The sequence below is a fragment of the Orbicella faveolata genome, unplaced genomic scaffold (assembly GCF_042242905.1).
Source record: "Orbicella faveolata isolate gen_17 unplaced genomic scaffold, um_ofav_v1 contig_13, whole genome shotgun sequence".
Classification (NCBI taxonomy): Eukaryota; Metazoa; Cnidaria; class Anthozoa; order Scleractinia; family Merulinidae; genus Orbicella; species Orbicella faveolata.
In genome coordinates, this window is record NW_028301540.1 from 16811914 (window position 1) to 16834210 (window position 22297).

The 22297-nt window shown below is 40.9% G+C and overlaps 1 protein-coding gene and 1 pseudogene across 2 annotated transcripts in view; one reads left to right on the forward strand and one right to left on the reverse strand.

Moving 5' to 3' along the window:
* LOC110047516 (meiosis-specific protein MEI4-like) overlaps nucleotides 1–22297 on the reverse strand; it is a 114271-nt gene that overhangs the window by 26462 nt on the left and 65512 nt on the right. For both annotated transcript variants that reach the window (XM_089284871.1, XM_020753270.2), the window contains one exon: nucleotides 10592–10692. In XM_089284871.1, the coding sequence (XP_089140997.1) occupies nucleotides 10592–10692 (101 nt within the window). The remainder of the gene's footprint in view (nucleotides 1–10591; nucleotides 10693–22297) is intronic.
* On the forward strand, nucleotides 6411–7408 carry LOC149115346 (uncharacterized; annotated as a pseudogene).

The following is a 22297-nucleotide window of genomic DNA, read 5'->3' on the forward strand; positions in this document are numbered from 1 at the left end:
TGGAACATGCCACTCTCCTGTAATGGATGAATCTCATCAATGAAGTAGTTCAGCATCTCAATCCAGGTCAGACACCAGTTATTGCAATGGACCAACCACTCTTTGCTCTTGCTAAAATGATACAATGGAACATGCCTGAAACAAATGGTGAAGATAGATATGCTGTTGTTCGGGGGGCTGCATATAGAAAATCCCGGCTTTCAAAGCTCTAGGGGGATGGAAGTGGATGGGTAAACGCACTTGTAAATGCGGACATAGCAAGTTCTGGTACAGCAGAATTATTCTTGAAAGTGACTCATCTCGCTAAAGCAAGATGTGCAAATGAGATTACAGCTGCTGCCCTATATGTTCTGCAACAGTCTGCATACAAAGACTATACGGCAACTGTGACATCAACATCAGAGGCAAGCTTGGAATTCAGGGAATGGTGTTGCAAGATGGGTTCCATTCAGCCTCAGTTCTTTTTCTGGTCACAAGTGCTGGAGTTAGAAATTCTCATCCTGGAGATAGTGAGATCAATCAGGGAAGGACAATTCAAGTCATACGCAGAATCAGTCACAGCTCTACTGCCATGCCTAGACCACATTAACTACACAAGGTGGCTTTCAGTTTTTAAACTTTGCATGGCATAAACAAGTGTTTCTGGAAACATCGGTTTATGAATGTTAAAATACGAATGCAATTTTCATGTCACCAGAAGTTTTGTTAAAAAAAGGGAAAAAAATTGGAAAATGCACGAGAATTTTAACTATAAAATGCTTAATAAACATTTTTTAACATTACTTTTGGTATAAGTGACACTTTAAATAACACATTCTATTGACATTTTAGTGTATAACATGATAAAATACACCAAATAGCAAATTGTAGTTATACCTACACTCACCAAATCAAGGGAAAAATGCTGCCATCAGCATTTTTAATCAAAACTGGTTTATTCCTGTTACTTGAATTGTTAATGATGCCTCTATATCCAGAATTGTTAAGTAGCTGTTGCCTGTCATTTGTGGGAAGTTTCATGCTTTTATCAAAAAACGCACAATTCCCCAAATTTTTTGGCCTTAACTACTAGACTAGTGGTGATATCTCGAAGAAAAATGAACCCCTGCCTCGGTAATTGTCATGGTTGTTAATCTTTTCAGATAGCTCTTATACCAAGAAAAGATGAAGGTAAACGGCCCACCTTGATCTTTTGGTACTGCCTGGTTTTTTCTGCAAATGACTCTTGAGTGCAATTTGCAGCATTGTGCCAAAATATTTCTTGACTGCAAGGCTCAAATAATCAATAAAGTTAACTATATTCCAAAATGTGATGAAAAAGACTGAAAGATTTTTTAAGGATAACCTAATGATACAAACAACAAATATATCATAAATTTATAAAAAAAAACATTCACTGACTATATAGAGTTAAAACTTTTGAGCTTTCAGCTGTCAGAATACAGCCTGTGATGGATAAAAATGGAAAAAATGACAACTACAAATATATGCAAAAATAGGTGGCACTTTGAAAAGAATACATTAAAATGGAAAAAAAGTGTCAATAAACTAATTGTTCTTTTTTAAAAGAATAGAGCATTGATTGGGGTGTGGCCTTGAATTGTTATCTGCATGATTTATTGAAGAGGTGTGCTGATTCTAGCGTCTTGCGAATATGGAAAGAACCCTTAGCAATAACTTGAGCATTTTTAAAGTCAATAGAGTGATTTGATTTAGCAATGTTGGAACCTCTTGCATAAGACTTCAGATTCCTGTGTCAGGAACGTTTATGTTAATCTTTTTGATTTTCCAGACAATAATGTATTCGCTGAGATTCAAGATTACAAAATCTTTAGTTTTGTTTTCAGCTATCGGTTTTCACCCTTTAGACCCATCATCCCTTGCTCAGATTGGGGAACACATGCTTTTGTAAAATGGCACTGTTGTGTTTCAGCGCTTGTATTTCTTTCCAGGATTTTTGTTCAAGTTAATCTTAGTTTTCACGGGACAGTGTTGGTGCTCAGAATGGCAAAAAACGAGCAACAACGTCTTACCTAGCTGTATTCTAGCTACATTCTAACTATGAATAAACTGGTGTTGAAACATCCATTGTCCACTTCTTGGATCGACGCCGTTGCAGTAAAATGTTGTTGGGATACTCTTCAAGTTGCCAGCTGACCAGGAGATTGAAACTGTGTCTTCAAGTTGTCTTCAAATTCAGTGATCTCGAATTTTGTTTGCTCCAAGTCGCCAGCTGACTGGAGATTGAAAGTGTGTTTTCAAGTTGTCTTCAAATTCAGTGACCTTGAATTTTGTTCGCTCCAAATCACCAGTCAACAGTGAGATTGAAAGTGCAAATTACTTCAACTTTTGTTTCATATCTCAATTATTATCAGATTCAAGTTGTCAGCCATCGGTGAGTTTGGATTTCTTTGTTTGAGATGTCAGCTAAGATTGATTGATATTGAAGTCTGCCAGGCAATTTGTTCGATTGCATTGATATTTCTGATGAATGTGATCTTCGATCATGAGTGTTGTAGAGGACAAAAACAGGAAAGAACTAAGGCCAAGCAACAGGTGACCAAAGCCTCTCGAAGGTTAACCAGTGCAGTTGACAGGAATGTAGACATTGATGTTTTGACAGTGTTAATGGTTGAACTTGAAAATGTGCATGATGATTTTTGTGTAATAGATGAGGAATATGAAACTCTGGTTTTGAACAAAGAACATGCAGAGCATCAAATTGTTAATGGACTAGACATAACTGCATACTGGGCAAATGTTAATGAAGTATACAATGGGGCCAGAAATGCTTTCATGCAAGCAAAAGCCTCTAAGACATCAAGTGTACTTCAGCTAGGCTCCCTTTCCACACCTGCTGATCCCCTCACACATCTATTAGATCAAAGTGCTACATTACCAGTACAGGGAACTTTTCAGTTAGGAAACAATGTTAACCCAGATCAACCAGCCTCTAGTGTTGTCACAGTGTCCTCACAGACACAAAGTGTTACATTATCGGCAAGTAGTGTTCAAGCCAATAATTTTCCTTTGGGTATTGGATCTATTTACCCTTCAGGTTAGTGTGGCACCAGCTCCTCAGTACCCATTACTACAGTCGTCCACTCAACAGCCCACAGTGACACAAGTATACACTGGACACTTGTCAAGTGTTTTAACACAAGTCACACTATGCCAGCTCAGAGTAATGGTAGCCAAGCAAATGATTTGATGGGATTTGATCCCATTAGCTGTGCTAGTTTCAGTATTCCCTCGGCTCAGCAGTATTGGTTGCCACAGCCATTTGTTCAGCAGTCAGCGGGAGGACAGGTTTATCCTGGACAGTTAATGAATGTATCGTCGTATCAGCCTGGTAGCCATGGTATGCCAGCTCAAAGCAGTGGAGCCAGTTCTGTAGACACACCAGGTGTTCACCTCAAGAAAATGTCACTTCCCACCTTCTCTGGCCAGAGAAAGGATTGGCCAGAATTTAAAACGGTCTGGAAGCAGCTGGCAGAAGGTGCAATCAAAAACAAAACAGCCTTAGCTTACAGGTCGGTGAAAGGTGAAGCTAGTCAGAGGATCAGGTCAGTGTATGTCACCAAACCAGAGGCTTATGATACTATGTGGAAGAAGTCGGAAGACTACTATGATGATACCAGTGCCACTGTTCAAGCAGCACTAAAGGATTTACATAGCCTCAAGCCAGTATCAGAAACTGATTACAGAGTTCTGGTTGAATTTGTTGATGTTGTGGAGGCATCCTACAGCCAGCTTGAAGAGTTGAATCATTTGAACATTCTCACTAAGAGAGATGTTGATTTTGTCAATGGACTCTCACCTAACCATCTGGGATTGGAATGGATTCACAAATATCATGACATGAACCAAGTAGAGAAGATTTAGCCTTTCAGACCCTTCATGAAGTTCCTGGAAAGAGAAAGAGAAGCGGTAGCTCGATTAGCTGAATACCAACCAAGGTGGAGAAGAACGCTTGAAGTCCCAAAAACTGGTGATCGTGGGAAAGGGCTGATGCATGATGGAACTGGAACTGGTCAGGACAGAAGACAGTTTTACCAGTGTGCTTTCCACAGGAGAGATACAATTAAGCATAAAACGAGTGATTGCAAAGAATTTCAGAAGTTCCCCATCAGTGGAGAGGGTGGCAAGTTTGAATTGCTCAAACAAGTAAATGCTTGCTTTGTTTGCTTTGGAAATCACCCACAGCAGAAGTGTTCCAACAAGAAACCATGTTCATTGTGTGAAAGTGAGAAGCATCACTTCCTCCTGTGCAAGTCAGGGAAAAAGAGAGCAGGTTCAAACACTACCGGTCAAGATCAAACCGGATCAGCACCTTGAAACGAAAAAGAAGTAGATTGAAAAACTGATCATTGTGCTCATGCTGAATCAGCAAGTCATGCTATGAGAGGAACTGGCCTTTCTCTCTATCCCATCCAGCAGGCAAAGGTGTGTGAGAGTGAGAGCAATGTTACCATATTCTGTGATGGTGGCTCAAACACAACCTACATAACTTACCAAGCCGCAGACAGAATCAAGGCCAAAAAACTGAACAGATTCATGCTTGATGTTACAACTATGGGAAATGTAAAGAAGACTTACAACACCCGACAGTATCAGTTCACACTGAGGACGAACACTGGCAAGAAAGTCAGTATCACTGCATTTGGCATGGATAGAATTACTGGGCCTGTCAGCAAGTTGGACACTAAAGTCTTGGCTGATTTGTTTCCTGGCTATGATGTAGACTCTCTGCAGAAGAGGACTGACAAGGTAGATATTCTCCTTGGCTTTGACTACTCTGGATTGTTCCCAAGTGTGAGGAGGCAAAGTGTGGAGAAAACTTAAGTATTATGAAAGGAGACTTTGGAGTCTGTCTTCAAGGTACCCATCCTGATTTGAAAGAAGGAACTGAGCATGACTCAAATCTAGTAAAAACAATTCACAACTCAGTAATTAAGCATGAGGTTCACCATGTACGCCATGACACTCACTGTGACTTTCAGCCAGATTGTTCTGACCCCGTAAAGCTGGTTGACATTAGGGAAAAGAATACAAGTTTCAGACTTCAGACGAATGTTGCAGAATCCTTCTCTGGTAGAAATCAGGAACGCCAGGTAGAAAACTTCATTTGTGGTTAAGAAATTGAAACAGAGATTACTCCGCACTGTGCTAGTTGCTGTTGTGGCAAGTGCCCAACTGTTGGCCACACTTATTTGTTCAAGGAGGAACAGGAGTTAAGAATGATTCAAGGGAACCTTGAATGTGACAGTGTCAAACAGTGTTGGGTAACCAGCCATCCTTAGCTTGTGGATCCAGGAACTATACCCAACAACCATGGTAGTGCCTTTGCTACTCTCAAGAATACAGAGCGAACCCTCGGCAAGGATGAGCGGTGGGCTGAGACTTACCAGAAGCAGATGGAGGACATGATGGAATGAGGCGTTGCATGAAAGTTGTCTTGGAAAGAATAACAAGAATGGAGTGGTCCTAAATTTTACATCTCCCACCTGGCAGTGGTTAACACACGGTCACACTCCACACCAGTGCGAATCGTATTTAATTCCAGTCAAGTGTTTCAAGGAATGTCTCTTAATTTCTGTTTAGCCAAGGGACCAGACTGTTACATGAACAATCTAATTGGCATATTGCTACGCTGGAGAGAGGAGCAAGTAGCTCTCGTGGGAGACATTTGTAAAATGTTCGACTCTATCCACTTGAAGCCCTTGGAGCAACATTGTCATAGATTCCTGTGGTGTGATCTGTAAACTGACCGAGATCCAGATGTTATGTCATGACACGAGTCAATATGGGCGACACTCCAGCTCCTGCTATTAGCATTGAAGCTGTTTACAAGACCGCAGACATGTTTGAAACAGATAGTCCAAAGGCTGCTAACCTCCTAAAGAGATCCAGCTATGTAGATGATTTAATTGACTATCAACCGAGTAAACCTGAAACATTGAAAATTGCTCTTGAAACGGAGGACATGCTTGCGAAGGGAGGCTTTACGGTCAAGTGTTGGCAGTTTACTGGAGAGTCAAGTCCTCGCACTGGCAAAATGTTGACTGTCAACAATGACACGGCTGTTGCACCTGATGGTCCTGTAAGTATGCACACAAACATGCTGAAAGAAACTGATAGCAACCTGAGGGTATTGGGTCTTAGCTGGAATCCAGTGGAAGATACTGTGGTGTTTGAAGTAACTCTCAATTTTAGCAAGAAGAAAGCAATGTACACAGGCCCATACGCCAAGAAAGCTGATTTGCTGCAAGGCCTACCACTTGTGTTGACAAGAAGAATTGTTCTGTTGCAGGTTATGATGATATTTGATCCTCTTGGATTTGTGTGCCCCGACACTCTGCTGGAAAAGATTTACCTATGGGAAACATGGTCTCTTAAGCTTGGATGGGATGATCAGCTGCCAACTAATCTCTATTCCAAGAGGGTTCACTTCTTCTGTTCCTGTTCCAGCTCGAGCAGCTCAGTTTGGATCGTTGTTTATGACCATTTAACTCTGATGGTCAACCGTGGCTTATCATCTTCAGTGATGGTAGTGACCTCACCCATGGTTTTGCAGCCTACATCAGATGGCGTCTAAACAGTGGTGACTATTTGTGTCGACTTATCATCAAAAAGTGTTGTGTCGCCCCACTGAATAAGTTGTCTACTCCTCAGATGGAACTAAACACTGCTGTGTTGTCCAAGCGAGGTAGAAAGGTCATCGAGAAGGGGATGAGGTTCAAATTTGGAGAGGTGTTGCAAATTGTACTCTGAAACTGTTTTGAGCATGATCAACAAGACCAGTACTTGCTTCAAAGTGTACGAGGGAGTTAGAATTGGAGAAATTCAAGCTGCGATGAATGGTGATATGTCTTGTTGGGCCTGGATGTCAGGTCATCACAACCCCACAGATTGGTTGACCCGTGGACATACCCCTGAGGAGCTCAATCAATATTCCCATTGGTGGAATGCTCCACCTATGCTGTACCAACTCATTGAAGAGTGGGGACTCAAGTTTGGTTTACAGGAGGAGGAATCACTCCCTGGAGAAAAGATGTGCAACACAACAGCAGCCACAGCAGATCCTTCATTGATCAACTTAGAGAGATTTAGTGATATCAATGGAGTCATTTTGATCGTAGCAAGATTTAAAAACATTGCAAGGAACAAGACTTTTAGTGCACAAAATGCCATACAAGTAACCACACAGGACTTGAAAGCAGCAGAGGACTTTGTCGTGAAGAATGTTCAGAAAACGACTGAATGCAAGCTAAAGAAGAGCAGCACTAAGAAGGGTAATGGAGGTCACTATGCTAAGCTGAGGCCTATACAAGATGCGAGTGGAATATGGGTTGTTGGAGAACTACTTACCGGGTACAATGTGATGCCAGAGATTGTTACCCTCTAAGCATCAAGCTACACATCTTTTCATGCAGCGTGCTTATCAAGCAGGAGGACATAGGAAACGTGACACAACCCTAGCTTGATTTGGAATACACTACTGGACACCTCAAGGGAGCACACTGGCAAGATTAGTGAAAGCAAAGTGTCGACTGTGTAAAATACATGCTACGAAATTTCTTGAGCAACCAGTGGGGTTATTGCCAGAGGCTAGACTGAGACCTGCACCTGCATTCCACCATGTGATGCTTGACCTGTTTGGACCATACACAGTTAGAGGAGAAGTCCAGAAATACACAAGTGCCAAAGCATATGGTGTAATGTTCACCGATCTTGCAATGAGAGCTGTTTATATTGAGGTGGTGTTTGGATACGACACTAGCAACTTTCTGATGGCACTTAGCAGATTTGCAAGTCTTCCTGGATGGCCAGAGATGATTTACAGTAATCCAGGTTCTCAACTTGTGGGCGCAGAGAGGGAGCTTGAAGAGGCCTGGCAAAGAATCGACAGAGTCATTACAAAGAGGTTCTGTTCAGAATGGTTCCACCTGGGTATTTGGATCTGCCGGCAGTCCTTGGCATCAAGGAGCAGTGGAGTCTCTGATAAAGGCCACCAAGTGTGCTATTCATTTCTCAGTGAGTAACCAACGTCTGTCTGTACCTGAATTTCTCACTGTCTGTTGTGAAGTGTCCAATTTACTGAATGAGAATCCCATAGGAGCTAAACCAAGTGTGGATTCAACCATCGATGTTCTCACACCCAATAGTTTGTTGCTTGGATGGGCCACTGCATCCAGCCCCTCAGGATGGCAACCGTATGAAACAAGCATTGCCACGCACTATCATCTCATTCAGTCTGTGGTGGAAAACTTCTGGAAACAGTGGATCGAGCTCTATGCTCCAGCACTGGAGGTACAGTGCAAGAGGCATACTGCTAGTTGTAACTTGCGCCCAGGAGATGTAGTGATTGTTGCTGACAATAACACTCTAAGAGGAGATTAGTGTCTCGCACTTGTGAAAGATGTGTTTCCACGAGAGGATGGCAAAGTGTGCAAGGTGACGGTCCAGTACAAGAGCTATTGCACTGTGGAGAGAGTACATGAATACTGGGGTGCAAGGGACACTGTGGTTTCAAGGGCAGTTCAGCGTCTTGCTTTACTTATTCCAGTGGATTAGAGTCTTGTTGAAGCCAAAGTCAAGAAATGCAACTGACATTAAGGATATTGATCATAAATGTTATCTGGTGACATTTTGAGATGTGTTCCGTTTTACAAATTGTATCGCAGCGACCCCCACCCTTCCAGCGTGTCAGGAACTTTTATGTTAATCTTGTTGTTTTCCAGACAATAATTTATTCACTGCAATTCAAGATTACAGAATCTTTAGTTTTGTTTTCAGCCAGTGGTTTTCGCCCTTTACACCCATCATCCCTTGCGTGGATTGGGGAACATGTGCTCTTTTAAAATGGCACTGTTGTGTTTCAGCACTTTTTATTTCTGTCCGGGATTTTTGTTCAAGTTAATCTTAGTTTTCATGGGATGGTGTCGATGCTCAGAATGGCAAAAAACGAGCAACATTTTATCTAGCTGTATTCTAGCTACATTCTAACTACAAATAAACTGGAGTTGAAACATCAGTTGTGCACTCCTTGGATCGACGCTGTTGCAATTCCTCGTGTGTTCTTTTTTCCTAGTTTCAAAACATCTGCTAGTTTCGCCTACGTAACTCCAAGGGCAGTTGGTACAATATATTTTGTAGACCACATTTGGTTGAAGTTCAATCGAAGGTCGGGATTTAGGAGAGGGAAACACCAGTTGTAATGTCTGGACTGGCTGGCTGCAACTTGAATATCATGTTTTTGAAGAAGTCCAGTAAGAGGCTGGGAAATTCTGTTAATGTAAGGGAGGACTGCTAAACTAGAGGAATTAGAGGGTATAACACATTTGAAAAACATACAAACAAGTTCCTCAGGTGCTGGGATAGAGTTATAAAGTTTGTGCACTGAGTAGAAGATGTCTTTAGAATATTTGAGATGAGATTTTGAGGATAATTGTTAGCTCGTAGAGCATCAGTGACATGATGGAGTTTAGCCTCTTTTCCTTGTTTCGTGTTTGGGAGTTTAGTTGCACAATGCAAAAAAGTGTCAGCTGTACTGATCTTGAATCATTTTTCATGGTGGGAGAAGGAAGCCAAATATCAATCAGTATGGGTGGGTTTTCGATATACATCCATAATGAGAGTGAGTAACCATAGGGTCCAAAAAGCGATCTGGTTATTATCTTCTTCATAGTGAAGGAGATGTGTTGATCGATAGCATTGAGTGTAGTATGGAAACAGTTAACTGTGTTTCTTTTGATGATGCAAAAACTATCATCAACATACCGTTTCCATACTTCAGGTGGAACAGGAGTTGTGTTGATGGCCATCTCTTGGACTGCTTCCAACATAAATTGGCAACCACAGGACTAACAGGACTGCCCATGGCACAACCATGCTTATAAACACCATTTATAAACAGTCATTGTAGACAAAATGGTTGTTACACAAGACAAAATTTAATAGAGATAATATCCCTGGTGTTAAGATTTGTGCGTAACTGTAGTGATTCATCCCAGTCCAAGTTAATTTGGATGTAATAACAGGCTTTTTGGACGGGAATAGCAGTGAAAAGCGCTACCACATTGAAGGACAGCATAATTTGGTTGTCTTTTATGTCAAAGTTTGAGATTTCATAGGCAAATTTAGAGGAATTAGAAACTGAGAAACAATTGTAATTTTGAAGGTGTCAAGATACTGGTTAGAAACTTCAAGGTGTTGCAGAGCACTGAACCAATAGATGAAACAATGGGTCTAAATGGGTTGCCTCCTTTGTCTATAATGAGAGTTGACAAGGGTTCTTTCTGTATTCACAAGATGCTAGAATCATGGCACGCCGCTTTGATAAAGCATGCAGATAACAATTCAAGGTCGCTCCCCAATCAATACTCTATTCTTTTAAAAAAGAACAATTAGTTTATTGACACTTATGGCTGTAGTCTGACCGCCGAAAACTCAAAAGGTTTCACTCTAAATAGTCAGTCAACGTTTTTATAAATTTTTAGAATACTTTCTCCAGGTTATGATGGTTCTTCTATTATACCATAAATGACTGAGAAGTTGTTTCAAACGACTGAAAGATATATCATATTACCAGAGATGAATTTTGCCCAAGAAGATGTTTTACAAGGGAGTCCACCATCGCCTCCATCCTAGATTTAACTTTTGAAGAGCCATCCAGAGTAAATGGTATTTCTAAATGTACAGGAAAGAAAATAAAATGTGGAACTAAGCTGGTATTATCTATATGTGCATATATGAAAACATGCAAACAGCTGCACAAATATATCACTGCATAGACTAGATAGTTTTGAAAGAAATATCGCAAGTTGCAGTTCTACTGACTTGTATAGCCTACAACTTCTTCACCAAAAAAAATCATTTGGAAGATAGATTGCACTTTTTGTGTTGACTACAGTTTTGTCACATACTGGGCAATAACATCTGTAGGTGACTCAGCTTTCATTTGCAAACAAACATCCAAACAATTTTCCAGTGAAAGCCTCATTTCTTTTTCTCATTTAATAGCGCAACAGCAAATTTGCTGTTTCTTCAGTACCTCAATACCTAACAGTATATAAAAATCATTATTACTCTACATTGGATGTTGCTTCACTCCAAAAACTGTAACTGGAAGTAGGCTCTTCCCAATACTGCTAGCACATTTTTGGCATAATTTGGCTTAGGCTTCTGTTTGCTACCTTTCCTCCAATAAGCATTGCCAGCATAATTGAGCGGTTTTGGCTACTTTTTAAGACTTTTTTTGCCCAACTCCAATCGAAGAAGGACCAGGAAAAGAGAAAAGAAAGTAGACTGGTGGCATTGTCTTAAGGAGAAGTTCACTCATTGGGTTTCAGCAGTGAAGCAAATTCTCTTGGTAGAGCCACCTTTCTGCTGCAGCAGAGTGTTTTCATCACTTTCAGGGTTGTTCAGTGACCAATAGGAAAATGCTCTTGTTGACTTCTTTGAAGCAAGTGCAATGTTTCAGTACACTGGGCAACATAGAATGTTGTACATAAAACAGATTTTGCAAGCCATATAAATGCCTTACCTATGCTATGTTGCTATCTTGTGTTCATTGCTGAGCTTGAATAACCCAACAATGACCTATTTGCTGGATCAGAAGCCTGGACTACATTGTTGCTAGAACTAGCCATCAAGGTACATGACTTTCATACAACTTTGACGCCTACAGTTCAAACTACCCAGCCCTTTGTACATATTATTCCTATATACACCGGATGCCTTCAAATATTGTATAGTAGATTGAGTGAAGTGGAGTAATCATCCGCTTCACATGTGCATGTTTTTTGAGTAGCAATGATTTCTTTTCTTTCTTTTTCGTTGCATTTCCTTTTTTTATTAATGCATATTTGCCTTTCCATTTATTGTGTTCAGGAATCGTCTGGAGCTTTAAATCATTTTTATATTGAGAAGTATTCAGATTTGAAAGACCGTCGGTTAAAATGGGAATTAATTAAAATGGAAATAAGACATCTCACCATTTCATACTCAAAACACAAAGAAAAACAACGGAGAATTTGAGAAACGGAGCTTCAAAAGCGTTTGGAAGCTTTAGAAATGAAAATTAACACCTGTAATACGGACGAACAGTCAAGCGCTGAAATTGAAGATTATGACAACTTAAAAATCGAACTTCAACGTATCTGCGAAGCCAAAGGGAAAGGTGCAATCTTTTGATCTAAAGTCAGGTGGGTTGAACAAGGTGAAAAACCCACAAAGCACTTCTTTAATTTAGAGAAAAGGAATTTCAACCTTAAAGTAATTATGGAAATGAAAAGAGAAGACAGCAAAATACTTGTTGAAGAAGACGAGATAATGAGAGAAATCGAATCCTTCTATGAGAATTTATATGCTTTGCATGACGAGGATAACAATGAGGCCTTTAATGATTTTGTGCGTGATCTGCAAACTGATAAATTAACAGACGAAGAAAGAGAGGACCTAGAGGGTTACATAACGATAGAGGAATGTTCCAAAGTCTTAAAAACCTCCCCCGCTGGTAAGTTGCCTGGAGATGATGGTTTCACGGCGGAATTCTACAATTTCTTCTTTGATTTAGTGAGCCGCGACTTAGTAAATAGTTTTAACACTGCACACAAAGGAAAGCTGTCAATATCTCAACGCAGAGGTGTAATAACTCTTGTGCCAAAGGATGATTCTTGTTTGTCAGAACTTTCAAATTGGGGCCCAATTACACTTTTAAATTTAGATTATAAGATCGTGTCAAAAGTAATAGCAAAGAGAATAGAAAATGTTTAAGATACGGCAAGAAAAAACAAATAGAAGAAATCAAATCTTCAACTCCGAAGCCAAGATAAGTCAATTTGCCGATGATACATCATTAATCTGTAGTAGCCTCGACTCTGTTGAGAAAGCAACTCAAGTGTTAAATTCCTTTGGGAATGTCTCCAGTTTATGATTAAACCCCACTAAAACCAAAGCTTTGTGGCTTGGCCCTTGGCATAATAGGGAAGAAAAACCAGTCCGAGTATTAGGTATCTTCATATCGTATGATGAAAAGCAAAATAATAAAAAGAATTGTCAGGTTAAAATCGAAAAATTAGGCTCTAAACTAGAGGTTTGGCGATCTCGGAATCTATCAATACTAGGCAGATGCCTAATCACAAAATGCCTCGGTATCCCGCAGTTAGTCTATTCTATGTCAATTCTAGATGTTCCTACAAATTGTATCCCAACCATTAATACATCTATTTTTCAGTTCATTTGGAAAAAAAGAAAAGACAAGATTAAGCATCAAGTGATGTATCAAAATTACGAAAAAGGAGGATTGCGTGTTCCAAACACAGATGTAATGACAAAATCCTTAAGGCTAGCTTGGATATCGTGACTTCTAGCCAAAGATGACAAAAGAAACGAGGTTTGGAAAACAATCCCAAACCATTTCTTTGACATGTACGATGGTCTTAATTTTTTGTTAAGATGCAATTATGATTCGAAGTTTCTTGAGCGGACTGGTATGCCTCAATTCTTTAATTCAATGCTGCAATTCTTTCTTGAACTAAAATCCTCCTATGATAATAATAATAATAATAATAATAATAATCAATATTTAAACAGGGTGACCCCTTCAGTCGCAGGACTGGTATCAACGGGGGCCCTGTATAACGTAAAATAAAAAGAGCATGTATAAATAATATATATCTATAAAAAAAACTAACTACTTTAAAAGATACGCTGAAATGTTTAAAAAATTTAAAAGCTTAAAAAGGTAATAGCGTTCTCATAAAAATTGGATATAGAATTGAATCTGACATTGGGCAAGACTTGGTCTCATTTAACAATATAGAAATTCTTATTGATCAAAAGACTTTCTTTTACAAATTGTGGTTTCAAAAAGGAATTTTCCGGATACACGACCTCCTCACAAGGAATGGCACCTTTCTTTCGCATGGTGATTTCACCCACAAGTATGACTTAAAATGCAATTTCCTACAGTATTTACAAGTAGTTTCAGCAATACCCCGGCAACTTGTTGAAAAAGCAAAGCAAAACCTGGGTGCCAAATTCACTTTTTCACCAGAAAACAGTTTTTTCCCAGCTATCACCTTCAATAAAGTGAACCTTCTGAAAATGAAGAGTAAAGATTATTACTCGTTTTTTTCAAAACAAATTAGATGCAGAACTTAAGGCGCATGGAAAATAGATCCGTGATTTGCAGACTACTGATATAGAATTTAATGTCTACTTTAAAAACCTAAAAGGTTTCTACTTTAAATTTCTACACAGAATCATTGTTATGAAAAAGGAATTATGTCTGTATGGTATAGAATGCAACAGTGCATGCATGTACTGTCAGGAGTCTGACTCGATAAGCCACTCATTCATCCATTGTCGATGGTCAAAAAATTTTTCTCTGAAGTAATTAAGAGGTTTAATAAGGAAAATGACACCTCCTACTCACTTAACACAATTGAATTACTCTTCAGGAAATAATCAAATGAACCTGAACCCGGTTCATCCCAGAAGATGGTAAAAAAGCTTAACTATGTCCTTCTGTTTGCTAAATACTATATTTATAACAATAAGCTTAGTTCAAAACAAGGAAGCTTGAACGAATTTACTACGAAACTGGAATTCAAGTATCATCTAGAAGGATTTTAAGTCAACATACAAGTGTAATTATGCCTCAAAATGTACAGAAAAGGGAATTGTAAGTTAACGTTTTATGATCTGCACAGTATTCGCTGTAAAAAAAGTAATAGCTTATTTTCACTGACTAGACGTCGTATGTATGTAAAGCAGTATAACATAGTTTAATGTAGTCTATTTGAAATGTAGTGTAAGTTGTGTAAAGTAGTGTAATTTGGTTAAGTAAATTATATTGTAATATAGTGCTATGTGTTTGAAATAAAGTGTAAAAAAAATTATATTTTGATCAAATTTGAACTCGTGCTTACCGCTCCTTCATCGCCCCTAAGTTATCACTAACATCATGTCAGACTGAAAAGGGAAAACCATGAAGAGTTTCCCTTACGATCGAATTAGTGTTTTCAAAACTAGCCAAACCAGCCATCGACCATTGCATCCACTGGCAACTTTTCCATTTGCGACACCTAATTTCCCTGACTAAATTCTGAAATAAATAAAGTTTTCTCAAAGGAGCCTAGTTTCCATGGAGTTTGTGAGTAAATAGACTTGAAAGTTTCCCTAAGGATTTTACAGGAACATTGCTTCAATCTACTTGCATTGCAGACATCAATGTTGATTAAATGACAGCAAGGTAAACAGGCTCAGAATAATAGGTAAGCAGCAGTTTCTGAAACTACTCTATTAGACAACATATTCCATATTCAAACATGGGGTAAAATGGCAGAAAAATGACAGCCTAGTCTAGCTGAGATGTGGCAGCTTGCAGTGTCAAAGATCAAAAGAAAAAGGACATTCCAAGTAATCATATAATGTAATCAGATGTATCATTATCAAGTTTTATCAAGCAGTAGCAAACTCATTTACATATTTTTTTTCTGAACAAGATCTACCATAAATTATCACTATGATAACTTACTATGATAAATTTACTATGATAAATTATCACGTTAACAAAAAATTATGATTTGAAAGCAATCGTCATAACTCACTCATCTTTATAATTATTTTTGCACACTGTATCAACATCAACACAGAAATCAAGAAACAAATTGTCACTTCTGAGTAATGAAAGACTTAATTCAAAAAATACTGGCAATCCCTACAGCTTACATAAAGCCCCAGGGGAGCCCCAGCATAAGGTCTCCTGGAGACACCCACGCTCAAAACACTGGCACCAGCTGGATCTCATTCTGGTCAGACAAACCGCCATTAAGAAAGTTCTCCACACACGCTCTTATCACAGCGCGGACTGCGATACAGACCACTCCTTGGTGTGCTGCAAGATCAAGCTCCAGCCCAAGAGGTATCACCGCGGCAAGAAGCAAGGGAATCCTTGCATTGATGTCAGCAAGTTGAGCCAGCCAGACCTTGTGGAGCAGTTTGCTGGGGGGTTTGAGAGTGAACTGAAAACCTCACAGACCGGAGACTCTGCCACGGAGAAGTGGGCTACCCTGCTGGATACCATGCACTCCACTGCGTTGGCCACCTTTGGGAGAAAGACCCTGAAGTCACACCACTGGTTTGAAGCCCAGTCTGCCGAGATGACTCCCGTCATTGAAGCCAAGTGCACCGCTCTAGCGGAGTATAGGCGGTCTCCCAGCGAGAGAAACCTGCAGATTCTCCGGGCTGCCAGGAGCAAAGCTCAGCAAACTGCCAGACACTGTGCCAACGAGTATTGGTCACAGCTCAGCGAAACAATCCAGACAGCAGCAATTACAGGGAACATCAGAGGGATGTATGATGGCATCAAGACAGCAATGGGACCAGTGCAGGACAAGACAGCTCACCTGAAATCCACCACTGGGGAAATCATCACAGACAAGGGGCAACAGATGGAGAGATGGGTGGAACACTATTCTGACCTCTACTCCAGACAGAATGTTGCGACAACTGCAGTCCTTGATGCCATCGAGTGCCTGCCTGTCATCGGACAGCTCGACACTGAACTGACCACAGAGGAACTTAACAATGCCATCAACAGCTTGGCCTCAGGGAAAGCCCCAGGCAGTGATGGGATCTCCCTGACCTGATCAAGCACTACGCGACTACCCTACTGCTTCCTTTGCATGAAGTCCTCTGCCAGTGCTGGAAAGATGGGGCTGTTCCACAAGACATGAGGGATGCCAAGATCGTCACCCTCTACAAAAACAAAGGTGAGTGAAGCGACTGTAACAACTACAGAGGCATCTTGCTACTCAGCATCGTGGGCAAAGTCTTCGTTCGGGTCATCTTGGTACGTCTGCAGAAACTTGTCTACCTAGAGTCACAGTGCGGTTTCTGAGCTGAAAGATCAACAGTAGACATGGTCTTCTCCCTTTGCCAGCTTCAGGAGAAGTGCAGGGAACAGCAGATGCCCCTGTATGCCGCCTTTCATCGATCTCATAAAGGCATTCGACCTTGTCAGCAGAGAGGGCCTCTTCAGAATCCTGCCCAAGATTGGCTGCCCACCCAAGTTGCAGAGCTTGATTGAGTCCTTCCACAGCAACATGCAGGGGACCACGCAGTTCAACAGCAGCACCTCAGAGCCCTTCAACATCTGCAGTGGGGTCAAACAGGGTTGTGTCCTCACACCAACTCTCTTGGGGATCTTCACCATGCTTCTGAAGCATGCATTCGGCATGTCAAGGGATCTACCTGCGTACGAGATCAGATGGCAGGCTTTTCAATCATGCCCACCTCAGAGCCACGACCAAAGTACGCGAAGCCCTTATCAGAGACATGCTGCTTGCTGACAATGCGGCAGTAGCAACCCACACCCAGCCAGAACTTCAGTCACTGATGGACCACTTCTCCCAGGCCTGTAGAGACTTTAGGCTGACCATCAGCCTGAAAAAGACCAACGTCCTGGGACAAGGCACTGAATCACCACCAGTCATCACTATTGACGACTATGAGCTTGATGCGGTGCATCAGTTCACATACCTTGGCTCCACTATCACTAAAAACCTCTCCCTAGACACAGAGCTTGATAAGAGAATTGGGAAGGCAGCCACAACCCTTGCACACCTCACATCACGTGTATGGACCAACCCCAAGTTGACAATGAAGACCAAGATGGCAGTTTACAATGCCTGTGTCATCAGCACACTGCTATACGGCAGCAAGACATGGACCACATACGCCAGGCAAGAAAGGCGTCTGAACACCTTCCACATGAGAAGCCTCTGCCGCATCCTGGGAATATCGTGGCAATATAAGGTGCCCAACACTGAGGTCCTACCTCTCACAGGTCTGCCCAGCATATTCACACTGCTCAGACAGTGCAGACTCCGTTGGCTAGGCCACGTCGACTGCATGCCAGACGGCCGCATCCCCAAAGACCTCCTGTAAGGAGAGCTGGCCTGTGGAAAAAGACCCACCGGGCGGCCACAGCTGCAATACTGCGACGTTGTGAAACGCAACATGAAGGCTGTAGACATCAACACAGAGTCCTGGGAGAGCCTGGCAGCCAACTGGTCCAAGTGGAGAGAAGCCCTGACCAAACACCTCAAATCAGGGGAGGAGAAGCTGACACAAGCCGCCACAGAGAGGTGGGTCCACAGAAAACAAAGCGACAGCCTTGACAGACCAGAGACAGAACACAAATGCAGCCTCTGCAACAGAGACTGACACTCCCGCATTGGCCTCTACAGCCAGACTTCAGTGCTCCAGCCAAGCAGACAACTAGGATGCTACCGATGGTCAACCCTGACTGACGGAGGCCTACCACATAAAGCAAATGTTTCGGTGTTCATGTAAACATAATTTAAGTGTTTGAAAAATTGCCACGTAGGTGACATGAAGTGGTTTCATTGTTTAGGTGACAAAACCCCAAACGAAACTGAAGTGAGAAAAACAAATTCTGAAATAGCAACTTCAGAGACATCAACTCCAAAAACAACAGCTCCAGCAACAAAAACTTCAGAAACAAGATCGCAACCACTGCAGCCAACAACTGGGTCATCAACCCAGCCTCGATATGAAAAAGCCAATTTGAAAAAACATCTGCCCAAGGCCAGATTACAGAGATCTACAAGCAGTTCCCTGATGCTTCCTCTTCCAAAGCTGTAAATGCAAAGGCTTTGTACTTACATCTCCAATGAAGAGCATGACAGAATTAAAGTCAAAAGAAACAGGGAAAAGTTCCATCACAGTTAGCTTGGAAACAAAACAATATATTTCTGTCAGCAAACTGCCATGTTTTGGCCTGTGTATACTTAGGGGGAATGGTTTTGTTGCCTTCAGTGAAGAAGCACCAAAAGGAAATCTTCAGAACAAAGAGGTTAAATTCACTGTGAGGATAAAGGAGCAATTCCTTAAGAGTCATGTAGCATGCAGGGCACAGCTAAAAGCAGTATCAGGAGAACTGCTGAATTGTGTATCCTACCTCCAGCATCAATCAGACTGTGCTGCAGAAATTGAAGATGAAGTAGACTTCAACACCTTTTATGCAATGTACTGCCTGGTAAAACATTGCATTGCAAACAAACATCATGTTACCTTAACATCTTGGTTGTGAAGTTATGGATTTTAGCACAGATCAGCAGTTAATGCGACCACCTTGTTATTATGGCCACTTTAGTCTGGCCCGTAAAAAAGCTCAGTCAGTCATTTTCTTATTTAAAGAACCCCTTTAATACAACCACCCTGTTGATGCGCCCAATTTTCCATGGCCTGAAGGTGGTCGTAATAAGAGGGTTCCACTATACTGCAGGAAAAAAGAGAAAGTAAAGACAAAGCTTCTCAGTGGAAAATGTCCTTGATCAGAGTGACAGCTACAGTGTCAATGCTGAAACACTGTTTCAAGTGTTTTGTAAGAGACTAAATTAACTGGGTCTTAATGTGACCAAGGTCAGTGGCATGGTGTCAGGATACAACAACAGTGTAGTAGCCAAATTAAAGGCCATTGTACCTTCTGTAATTGTTGTTAATTGTGTCTGTCATCAGTTTGCACTAGCTGAGAGAAAGTGACAACCTATCTGACTGAACTCTGGAAGCTGTTTCAGTATTCAAACCAGAATATGGCAGCATTTAGGAAGATTCAGTTGAACACATGCAACCATCAGCTCCCGTCAAATGTGAAGATGACCACTAAGAATATTAAAAAGGCATGCAAAACACAGGGGCTCTCCACAGACACTGCTATCAGATAAACTGTGGAAAACTACCCAGCTATCATCCAAACCCTTCACATGAATACTGCAGAGTTTCTTAGTACAATGTACATTCTACGTTCTGTTCTGCCTAGACTTTCATATGTCTCCAAAGCTTTCCAAAGGTCAGTGGAAAATTTCAGCCACATGAAACAATGTCTGGATTTTTAAATGGGTGCCTTGAAAGGGATGCAACCATCTCAAAGTCCAATTGAAGACTTTAAATCTGCCACAGAAAAGCTGAAAGAAACAGATCCACTTGATTATGAAGTTCCCAACAGAGTTATGGAGGACATAAAGAGAATGTTAGTGAACTACCGTGATGTGCAAGTGAGAAATATGGATGACCAGCTCAAGGAATCTTTACCAGTTGACAGCAGGGCAGCGTCTATATTTGACCCTTTGTTGATGCCCTAAGCTGGTGATGTAAAGTCATATGGCCTTGTGGAGACTGACTAGCACTTCTTCCCTGAGGATGCAGATTAACATGAGAGAGTGAAAGCTGAATGGTGGTAGTTAAAATATGACATCCTAGACTGAAGAAGCAAAATTCCTAGAGCTATCAAGGAAGGGACCACAAATTTTCCAGCAATGCGCCCTTGGAGCACTGTATCCCTGTGTTTCAAATATTGCAGAAGTTGCCTTGGCATTGCCTGTTTCTAATACATGGTCTGAAATGGGTGCAAGCAAACTCAAGTTAATAAACTCAAGGCTTCAAAGTCGTTTAAAGAATGATCTGCTTAATTCCTTTCTGCAGATGTCAACAAATGGCCCAGATGCCTTTTCCAAGGAGAGTGATGACATAATCAGAAGAGCAATAAAGCTGTGGATGAAAGTGAAGAAAGTTTGCTACAAGACAACAGGAGGGCAAAATGATGTGGCTGAAGCACCACAAGCAGGGCAGACTGAACAGGCCAAGTCCATTACTGTTACAGAAGCAGGTACACAAACAGAAAAGAAATCTGTTGAACTCGTGGAGAGGCAGGAAGTGGCAGCAAACGTTTCATGCTTAGATCTGGATCATGAGGGAAACAAAGAATCTGACAGCAAGGAAGATAGTGGATGGGAGGATGATGATAATGAAGACTACATTTATGACTGAAAAGTAGTCAGTGTTCCAATAATTTCAACAAATAAGCACAAATCCCTGGGATAAACTTGTATTTTTTATTGACAATGATTCATCAAGTGTTCAGTTAACACCTACCTATATTTTTCAATTCCAAATTAAAGATGAAGGTGTAAGAATGTAAGTAACCAGAGACTACCGTCTTTCTAAACTTGTAATTAATTACACATACATGTAAGATGTTGTCTAACCTTAAACTTCAAGGCCCAAATTTTAATTCCAAGGACATGAACGATATCAAAAACCAAGCAAACCAGTTTAATTTGATTTGATTTATTATTATGTATCACACTTTGCTCTTTCAAAATTGTACTTACTTTCTTAACACTTGTTTGAACCAATGATATACAATGTTCTTACTAGAGTTAATATATTGATTTAACCTAGCCTAAAAGCAGAGCTCTTGGGCCGGGTTGTTCAAAGTCCAATTGAGTTAGCCCAGGGTGAGCAAGAATTTTGATTTGAGTTTGGTAACTTTTTGGTGAGGTTCTCTGTTTATACTGTTTGGCCTTCTGTTTTGAGTTTGAATAATCTCAAACTATGCAGAACAAAAACAGGGAAAACAATTTGTATACAAGACAAATTTATACTTCAGTTAACTTTTAATCCTGCATTTGCCTGACATGAGCCTGTGATCTAATCCAAAACCAGTATTTGGTCAGTGTTGAACTTTAAAAAACATGTGACCTCAATGAGCTCTAAACCTGAACCCACGATATGGTTACATGATACTGGTCAGCAGATACCTTGTTTTAACAGGTGTCAATTGACCATAACACCAATGTGCAATATCAAAGATGCACCTGTTGACCAAGGCTGCAGGACTTGGTGTTAGCTGTAGTATGGCTGCCACGTTTTGCGACATCGTCATCATTTGTCATCGTTGCAGAGTGCCCACGCTGGCCATGTTGACCATGAAAAAAGAGTTGCATGGTTTTCTATTTCTTTGCATGCACATGGTTCTGTTCCTATAGTTATGGTAATCCTCTTGGTGGCCCTTCAGGCCACTGGAGCTCTGCTATTAAAACCTACTAAAACATCAGTGTTTTTTGGCATTTGAATTATCCTATTTTGCAACTCAAAATGCTTAAAAGTGAGTCTAGAATTTCAAACATTTCTGGGGGAACATGCCCCAAGACTCCTTTTTGGGCCTTCAAACTCCTACTCAGCACAATGTGACTTTTTCTTTAAAGTGCACCTAACCCCCAATTTTTTTTTCGCTAAAACAAATCTAGACTTTATTTGAAGCATTTGGGCGAAGAAATTTTTGAATTTGGTTGAATCCTCGATTTTCTATGCCCTTTCAAAGTCACGATTAAGTGTTTCACGACCGCGTTTTAGGGAGTCTGGGGCGGCGGTACCTGATGACGTCTACCCAGGAACCAAACACAATAGCGCCTCAGTC